This window comes from Morus notabilis, unplaced genomic scaffold, assembly GCF_000414095.1.
Source record: "Morus notabilis unplaced genomic scaffold, ASM41409v2 Scaffold818, whole genome shotgun sequence".
In the NCBI taxonomy this organism is placed as follows: Eukaryota; Viridiplantae; Streptophyta; class Magnoliopsida; order Rosales; family Moraceae; genus Morus; species Morus notabilis.
The window spans coordinates 181,895-192,523 of NW_010358179.1; the positions used below are offsets into that span (position 1 = coordinate 181,895).

The 10,629-nt window shown below is 25.7% G+C and overlaps 1 protein-coding gene across 1 annotated transcript in view; it reads left to right on the top strand.

Moving 5' to 3' along the window:
* Positions 1 to 9,765: 9,765 nt before the first annotated feature.
* LOC112090427 overlaps positions 9,766 to 10,629 on the top strand; it is a 5,210-nt gene continuing 4,346 nt past the window's right edge. The window contains exon 1 of the mRNA XM_024161701.1: positions 9,766 to 10,465. Coding sequence (XP_024017469.1) covers positions 10,142 to 10,465 — 324 coding nt within the window. The 5' untranslated portion in view covers positions 9,766 to 10,141. The remainder of the gene's footprint in view (positions 10,466 to 10,629) is intronic.

A 10,629-nucleotide genomic window follows, 5' to 3' on the forward strand; every position in this document is an offset into this window, starting at 1 on the left:
TTTTATTGTCATTAAATGCTTCCTCAAAATTTTTCATATATGCACCCTATTAACAATTTTAAATATATCTCTACAAAATTTAATCTCAATTATTATTTTGTCCTTTTCTATTAAATCTTATATTTTTTAATACACCAACTTAAAATTCTTTTCCTAATTTACTCTTATGAAAAGATTTTTTTTCTTTCATATAAATCTTTTTTATATCAAAAGTGTGCCTCATATATTTTTTTAAAAATAAACCATTAAAATAATATTTCTCAAATGCGTCCATACCCTAATTTAAGTTTTTTTTTTTTTTTAAATAACTCACTCAATTACTACTTTGTCATAAACATATTTTTTCTAATTTACTCTCATTGAAGTTATATTATTTTTTGTTTCAAATATGTCCCTGCGTGCTTAAATATCTTTCTCTTTTTCTTGTGACACTCTTAACTATTATTTTCTCATATATATTATGTACTTCCTAAATAAATTTTTTATCTAATTTACTTGTTAAAATCTGTATTACTCGAAAGGAAAAGAGAGTGAAAAAATAAAAGTAACCAATTGGAGTGGGGGCACACTAAAAAAGGTCATAAAAATATTAAAAAACATTGGGGGTGTTTGAAACTCATTTCAAAATAATTTTATTTTTTTATGAAAATAAAAATATTTTTAATTTCAAACATAAATTATTTTTAAAAATGTATTTGGTAGTTTTTATCAAGAGATTATTTTTAATGTAAAAAAATTCATTAATATCTCTCTTTTTCTCTCTGCTCGAGAGATGAGAAAATAAAAATAAAAAATAAAAAACGATTAAAGTCATTTTTTATTTTTTTTCTTATTTTACACTAAATTAAAAAAGTATTTTTATTTTTCCTTTTTTATTTTTATAATATTAAACGCTATTTTGATAACGTTTTAAATTTTTTTTTTAAATATAAAAAATAAAAATAGAATTAATTTTAAACATGACCATTATTTTCAATGATGGCACGTGTCTCCATTAGCTTTATCTGAATCCGTGTCTGGTACAAATAGGAGACTTCCTACAGACACGTGTGGACAAGAAAACTCTAGCATGTCAAGCATGCACCTATGTTTTATTTACCTCTTAATGGTGAATTGATTGTGTATTTGACCAGCTAACAAATCAATGGCTCTAGATTACACATGAGATAGGATCTATGGCCGAATTAATTTACGCATTTAAATTAATAATTTTAATTTTAAATAAGATTTACGATCAATATAGTTTACGTGTTTAAATTAATAATTTTAATTTTTTTATTTAAATTTTTTATGAGAAAAAAATATTATAATAGAATCATAATTATAATTTTAAACGTGTGAAATAAACGGACTCTTAAAATTCAAATTGGTGCCAATTAGGTCCCATATTGCATTTAAAATGACCTAATCAGTTTAGAATCTTCTTCGTTGTTAATTATTGATTCAAAACAATATGTTGTGACCTTTATTTTCTTGACGGAACCGTTTTCGTCCGTGATATGGTGTATTTATATAATTTATGAGACGTAATCACGTGTTTATCTCAAATTTGTTATGGTAAAATATTTATTTCCTTTTATGTAATCTCCAATTGACGATATGATTTACCCACTAAAATTATGAATGTACAGAAAGGTAAATATTAGTTAATTTGTTGCGAGATTCAACGTTCTCAATTGTCATTGATAATGACTCCATCAAAGTCACCGTGAACCAGATTTTCCGGGATAAAAAGATATGAGAGTTGGTGGTTAACATGTATAAATAGGGAATTAAAACTATATTAAAATATAAAAATATGAAAAATAGATAATTTTTTTATACAAATTTAATGACTGAAATTAAAAAATTACTGTTAATTTATTTTCTCTAGTCCTACTAGAGAAACTCTCGTATAAATTAGAAAAATTGAGTTACAAAATGGATCACATTTACAAAATTATAGGCTTGAATTATCTATCTAATTTAGTTTGTAATATGACGTCTAACCAACTAAATTATTTTAAAAGGTTGAAATACCTTTAATTGTCTTTTTCATGCTTTGATCTTTTAATCCATTAAATTACATGAAAAGAAATATAATTATTTAGATACCTTTTGAGACACAAAAAATTAAACACATTAAAAAAAAAAAGCAAAACATTAAATGGGAGTGCTTTATATGATCTCTAAGAATAAATTTGTTCGCCTTAGTTTCTTACTTTCTATGGTACTACTAGTGGCGGAGGGAGGAGAGTCCCTAAGGGGCATATGCTTTCCTGGATTTTTTTATTTTTATTTTTTATTTTCATTAAATGCTTCCTCAAAATTTTTCATATATGCACCCTATTAACAATTTTAAATATATCTCCACAAAATTCAATATCAATTATTTTTTTGTCTTATTTTCTTATTATTATTTTTTGATCTTTTTCTATTAAATCTTATACTTTTGAATACACCAACTTAAACTTTTTTTTTTTCCTAATTTACTCTTATGAAAATATTTTTTCTTTCATATAAACTTTTTTTATATCAAAAGTGTGCCTCATATTTTTTTTTTAAAACAAACCATTAAAATAATATTTCTCAAATGTGTCCCTACCTTAGTTTAAGTTTTTGTTTTTTTTGAAATAACTCACTCAATTGCTACTTTCTCATAAACAAATTTTTTCTAATTTACTCTCGTTGAAGTTATATTATTTTTGTTTCAAATGTGTCCCTGCGTACTTAAATATCTTTTTTTTTCCTTGTGACACTCTCAACTACTGTTTTCTCATATGTATTATGTACCTTCTAAATAAATTTTTTTTATCTAATTTACTGGTTAAAGTCTTTATTACTCAAATATATTTTGCTTAATCTAAAACACATTTTGATTGGAACGTGTATTTTAGTCGATTTCACTTAAATTTATTTTTTATTAAACTAATTCTTGTGAGAGTAATATTTTCAAACAAAAAAAACTAAAGTCTCAAAACAAAAAAAAAAAAATATTACTTAATAGTATTAGGAGTTGATTCTATTAGAGTTTTTTAACATTTTTAGTTTACACCCTTCTAAAATAAAATCTTAACTTCACCACTGGGTACTATAAACTAATTAGAATCAATCAATTAGAGAAGTTATTAAATGAAGAATAATTTTCTTCTTCTTCTCTGTTTTTTTTCTCCCTCAATATCATACAAAAAGTTCACTTTGGATCAAGTGGCAGTGTGGTATAAATTAATGACGGATTCATGATTTAAATTTAGTGGGGGCACAAATCACTCTATAATAAATCATTAAAATTAGGTTTTAAAAAACACATACTTCTAAATGGTTCCATTTATTTCCTATACAATTGATTTTCGTATACTTTTTCATAATTATTCCACAATAATTTAAAATAGAATTAATATATCTATAATAATTTATAGTGTATATTTCAATATACTACATGAATTTAAAAAGTAAATTAAGAATATAAATAAACAAATGATCTGTTAAGATGGCTGGGTAAAATGTGAAAAGAAATTTTTTAAAACAAAAAGGAATTGGAGGAGAGAAAGAGATAAAATCTCAAAATTTAAGTGACCTTTAATTTATGAGTTTAAAATCATAATTTATAAATTTAATTTTTAAAATTTTAAATTTTTATTAAAAAACACTACAATAAAACTAAAATTATAATTCTAAATTAAATAAAATCTTTAAAATAAACGTCACTTTAACAATATTTTTGTTTCTTTTTAAAGATAGAAGTATGTTATGATACGTATGCTAAAAAGAAGAAAAAAAAGAAAAAAAAATCAAAAGGATTAAAAAAATAAGAGAGAGAGAGAGGGGTTTGTGTATGTTGATGTCATTGTAATGTTTTGCGAAGTAAAAGTAAAAACAAGTGATCCAACAGTCGTGTGTGAGAGCCAGCCATAGAGACAAAATAAAAGGAAAAAAAGAGTGTGATACTTCGTTTTATCAATTTAAATTTAAAATTTAAAATTTATTATAATAAAAAATTCTCATAAATAAATATATTTAATATTTTTATTATAATTAAAATTTTTTAGATAAAATTATATCTTTTCTAAAATTAAAAATTTAAATTAACAAATTATGTCACTCAAAAAATAAAAACAACCAATGAGAGTGGCAGCACAGTATAAAAGGTTATAAAAAAATATGAAGAAATATTAGTCGCGTTTGAAATTGATCATATTTTTATTTTTCAGGTTTTTCAAAAAAAAATGAAAACGTTTTTAAAATGACATTTGGTGTAATAAAGATAAAAAATTAAAATAAAAATAATTTTTTAATTTAGTATAAAATGAGAGAGAAATGAAAAATGACTTTAGTCGTTTTTCGTTTTTTATTTTCATTTTCTCCTCTATCGAGCAGAGAGAAAGAAAGAGAGACATTAATGGAGTTTTTTATACTGAAAATTATATCTTGATAAAATTATTAAACACATTTTTAAAAATAATTTCTGTCTGAGATTAAAAACGTTTTTATTTTTATTTTTATATAAAAAATAAAATCATTTTAAAATGAATTTTTTATAATTTTTAACTGTACCACGTGTCCCACTGGGCCCCATCTGAATCCGTGTCTGGTGATGGGAGACTTCCTACAGACACGTGTGGTACAAGAAAACTCTACCTCTTAATGGTGAATTGATTGTGTATTTGACCAGCTAACAAACCAATGGCTACTGTGTTAGACAGCATAAGATAGAATTTATGGCTAATTTAGTTTAGGCATTTAAATTAATAATTTTATTTTTAAATTTAAATTTTATTTGAGAGAATCATTGATCTGAATTTTTTATTTAAATCTTTTATGAGAAAAAAAATATTATAATAAAATTATAATTTTAAACGAGAGAAACAAACGGACTCTGAAATTCATACTAGTGCCAATTTTGTCTTGTATTGCATTTAAAAATACCTAATCAGTTTAGGATCTTCTCAGTTGTTAATTATTGATTCAAAACAATATGTTATGAACTTTATTTCCTTGACAGATTATATTTCGAGCTTTTATTTTTAGCCGTTTTCGTCAGTGATATGATGTATTTATATAATTTATAAGACGTAATCACGTGCTTATCTCAAATTTGTTATGGTAAAATATTTATTTCCTTTTACGTAATCTCCAATTGACTAATGATTTACCCACTAAAATCCCTTTTTCAATGATATGTTCAACTTTATTTTTCTTAACCATATCACTATTTTTAAGAGAATAAATCAACTTTGAAGAAAATTATGCATATATATTCAAAACAATTAAACAGGATGTAAGATGACGTTAAACTTATATATTTAAAATTATAATTTAAAATTATTTTTATTTTATGTATAATTTTTATAAAAAAAATATTATAAAAATTATAAATTATGATTCAACGTTCCTAAATGTTACGCGCCTCTGACATGCCAAATAGTGAGGTTTTGATGGTCCAAAAAAATAAAATATAGAGGTATTTTTGTTCTCTCTTTTTTTAACAGTGAGAAATAGAAAGGTTAATTCAGACCATTTTTTTAGAATTAAACGGTGAAGGGGAATGTGGGACCCGCATATCTTGTGGACTCGTGGGACTCGTGTTAAATGCAAGCACGTTTTGATAAAAAATAAAATCAAGAGTGGTTTTCTTTACTGAGCATTTTTGGTGTTCAGATTGGCCTTGTTGGCTATTGCCGTGTGGTTGCTAACGTGTCCGTCACCCAGCATTTATCACAGCTTCCTGTTATTGGATAGATCTGCATTTCCCGAGACGATATTTTTCGGATAAACGGCACGTGTTTTTTTTCCTTTTTTTTACCCTTTATCTGTTCACTAATTTAAGTTTAAAATTTTAATTTTATTACAGTAAAAAAACTTTAAAAAATAATCACATTTAATTTTTTTATTATAATAAAAAATTATCACATAAAATTACATATCAACTCGAATTAAAAACTCAAATGAACGAACTAAGGCCCCGTTCATTTTACCGATTCGAGTTTAGAATTTGAGTTTTGTTACAGTAAAAAGCTCTCAGAAACAGTCACATCTAACTTTTTACTACAGTACAAAGTTCTCACATAAAGTCACATCTCAACTTAAATTAAAAACTCGAATCAGCAAACTAAACGGATTCTAAACGTGCCTTTAATTTTTTAATTCGAGTTTTTCATTTTAATTTGTTACAGTAAAAATAATAACCTTTTTATTTTTTTTAAGAAGTTAGGACGTACATGTTTTTCACTTAACAGTTCAAATGTGATTTAAAAATGATCTTATATGTTATATTTTGTTTTGCGGTTTTTGTTTTTTAACGTTTTAGATCATTTTTTTCATCAACCAATTGCTACTATATATTATGATGATGTTAATCTTCAGTAATGCATTTGATTATATTAGTATAATTTGTATTTTCATAGAGCCTGCGTATAATGTTCATAACTAGTGAATTTTTTCCGTTTATTCTTTAGTTTATAGATGTAGACACATTGTCAAATAATGCTAAAAATATGTATTTTCTTTAATTTATAATAGTCTTCAATCCTTAATAATTAATGCATTTATATTCTCATTTTCTAATATAGTCTAAAAATTATCTCCGGTAGTGCTTCTTAACCCCATCATAAATTTTTTTAACACTTAAAAAAATTACGACAAGGTAAAAAAATTATCTTATCCGTATTGTAACTTTGCTTTTGAAGTATCGTGTATTAAGTTTTACCAATTTTACATATTTTTTTGTTTGATTTTTAATTTAATGTTAATCTTTTTAGGAACACACAAATACGGTGAATGCTTTAGCTTTACCTACAAAAGCACAAAAGTTTCGTGGGAAAGAAAAGAAAAGGATAAAAAAAGAAAAGAAAAGAAGAATTCTCAAGTTTTAAGTTTTTAGGCGTTTCCCTTTCAATTATGCGAATTGCGAGGCATTGACAAATATTTGTCAACTTTTTTCCTCTGCATCTTTTTGCGCACGTGTGCAACTTCTCCCCACCAACCCAACACGTGCACTAAAAATGCTATGTATGTATGTTTTGTTTTTATTTTTTCTTTTTCACACTAACATACAAATGTTATCCACCTCAAGGGAAAAAAAAATGTAGATTTCTTTTATAGATTCTCAATGGGCTATTGTTATTTTTTATCACAAAATTTAAATTTATGAACCAAACGATCATATATTTGCAGTGTTCAAGTTTATAGTAAAATATGTAAAAAAAATAAAAAATTTACTCTTAAAGTGTGAGTCTGGACCTTTATTTCTTATTCTTGATAAATACTTTTTATTAGTGTAATTATTTGACTAAAAAGGTTATGAATCAAGAGTAACGAATAAAAATTTTGATCCATGTATTTTCAATGAGTATTTGTCAAGATTACTCAAATCTTTATGAATATGATGTGATTTAACAGTCGAAAACTGACCTTACTTGTAAGGATGTCCTACCATGAACAGATCTTTTTATGTTTTTTTTTACTCTATCTTGCAAGACCTCTTATCAGTATGACTTTTGTATCACTGTTTAATTTGATTAAAAACACATGAGACTGTAAAAAATACACAGAACATACAATTTCTGATATAAATGTAGTGGATGTAAAATAGAGACTTTTGATAGTTTTTTTTTATTTTTTTATTTTTTATTTTATACTTACTAGAGAAATTTTCAAAAGAAAAATAGAAAAGAAAAAGTAAGGAACCGATTAAAAAATAAATAAAATAAAATAAACGCCGTCCCATAATAGGAGATTCTGATATTAATTGAGGCAATCCAAATAGCTCAATGAACCAATATTTTCGCGGCAAGGATATTCTTTAACAGTGTAACCATATTTAGGTAGTTGCGAAAACTTATTTTTCGGATAATACTCCCGTGGAATTATGAAATATTTTTTATTTTTGAAATGAAAAAATATATTTCAAAATATAAAAGGACAATACAATCACCAACGAAAATACAATACAATCACCAAACATCAAGCACACCTGACTCTTTAACATATAGTATCTTCAAATGAAATTTTTTTGATTCCTAAAAAAAATACAAATATATGGATAGGAAAATTATTGAAAAACATTCTTTGTATTTTGAAATTTTCTTTTTATATATCCATTCCATATCTAGAAATCATGGAAAACAAAAAAGAAAACCCGTTCAAATTTAGAATCTTCTTCAAATATCTTTCCTTAGTTGATTTCTCATATTTACCCTATCAAATACTTTTCTATAAACATCAAGATATTAAAAAAAAAGAGATTTCTACTCAAACACCTTTTAAATTCTGTTAAAAGAAACCTTTCAATATTATCAAGTAAACACCTATATCATTCTAAAAAAAAATAAAAAAATAAAAAAATAACACCTACATACAAACACTTATACGATTTTCAGAAAAAAAAAAAAAAAGGGATTTCTCAGTTTTTATCCATATTCGGAGAGAGTTTATTGACGATAAGTTCTGAAAGTTAAATCTCACATAATTTCTCCAACATGACCAAGTAAGGAAAGAACGTATCACACAAAAGGATTTTTTTTTTTTTTTTGAATTCTAGGTATAGAAAGTATCAGTAATAAAAAACATACAAGTGAGGTTTTAATAAATTTGCTACAATATATAGCAACTGTAAATCAAAATTAATCTTATCATTTAATAAACAATAATCAACTGTATCAAAAAGAAAAAAAATAACAGATCAATTTATTGAACTAAATAAATTAAATATATACCGTCTGTTTTAGGTTTAATAGGAAACTATATCATCTTTTTTTTTTTTGAAATGTACATTATCTATTTTGGAATACATTAGTTGTATATGTGGACATTTTAAGTATGTATAAGTATACACGATTGATGCATAATTTATTATTATTATTATTATTTTCTTTCGAGAATGATTGATGCTCAATTTTAACTATTGAAAAATATGAGAATTCTTAAAATTTTGAAATAAAAAACAAAATACAAAAAAAGTAATAATAAACAAATGAATACACACACAGGGAAATCCTTCAAACCCTGAAGCCTCTCTCAAATTTTAAAATACAAGATTGGATTCTTGTTTTATTTATTTTTTCTTTTTTTAATTTTCGCTGGATTTTTTTTATACTTTTCAGTTTTATTTACTCTCTTTTTTTTTTCCTCTTTAGAACATTTTGATCCTCTCAATAGTCAAAATATAATATTGACGAAATAATGGTGTGGATTTTACACATGAAATACACAAATGTACAGTTACTGATATCCAAAAAGATATGCTTTTTTAAACCTAAAATACAAGGTATTAAATTCACAATTCATCTTCAAATTATCCTTTGTATCTAAAAAGACCAAAGAAAGAAAGGGTAATTTAATTTTGGATAGATCAATGCATACTTGATTTGGTTAGTGGTATTGTATATGAGATTGTAAATTGAAATTGATTCTTCGAATTATTACCTAATACTATTTTCCAAAAAAAAAAAAAAGAAAAAGAGATAATGGACGACAAGGCCATGCACTGAAGAGTTTAGATGGGGTGAAGTTGCGGGTTCAATTCGTATCAAAAAGAAATAAAAGGGCCATAATAAATGAAAGCCAAAAAGGAATAAGAAAGAATGAAAGCCACAAATTTAAATATATAAGAATAGATGGGTCAATATGCAAAATAGTAAAGATCACTTCCAAGGTGCAAATTGCAAATAGAATAAAGAGACGTAGGTGGTTTTTTTACTGCCGTCCCCTCTCTCCCTCTGTCTCTCTCTCTATTATCTCTCCCTCTCTCTCTCTCTATTTTATTTTTCTTAAAAAAAAAAACTCCTTCAAAGTGCCTTGCATTGCATTGTACTGTGTACATGTATCCTTCTCACAAACGGCATATTCCAAGCTATATATATAGTATACATGTCAACTTCTCCCACTACTTTCAATTTTCCTTCTCTACTACTTTTTCAAAATCAGTTTGTTATTCTTAAATCTTAAAAATCTCAAAATTTCCACAAAACCCATTTTCAAGTTCAATCTCCGGATTCGGTCTCTCCAACCAATTATCTCCACAATCCTCGTTTCTCTCCCTCAATTCTCGATTACCCATTTCTCAAAAAAAAAAAAAAAAAAGAAAAAGAAAAAAAAGAAAAGAACTCTCTCTCTTTCTCTACTGTTGTGGAGACTGTTGGTTTTTCTTGTCTTCTGAAAAACAATGGTGGTGAAGAAGATAATGAGATGGCCGCCATGGCTATGGTCGAAGAAATTAGAAGTAATGTTGTCGGTTAGAGGGCTTGAAGGGCCGAATTTGGGAGAGAAAAGGGAGTTATTCTTTTTTGTTGACGTTCAGTGGAAGGGACAAAAAGGCATGGCTTTAGGACCTTTGAGACGGTCGACAAAGAAGAATCTGACCAAAGAATACTGTGTTGGCGATCGGGGAGTGGTGGATTTTGATGAGGAGTTTCGAAACGTCTGTAGTTTCTCGGGTCCCAAGGAAGGTCTGTTTTATCCATGGGAGCTTGCATTTACAGTCTTCAATGTGAGTCCCTATATAATATAGTATATAGTATGTATATTTTAGAAACTATGTACACGTATTTCTATGTTTGTTTGTTTGTTTTTGCTTCGTTTTTCGTTGATGTGTTTTAACTTTTGATGCTATCCGTTTTTTTTTTTTTTTTTTTTTTTTTTAAAAAAAAAAAA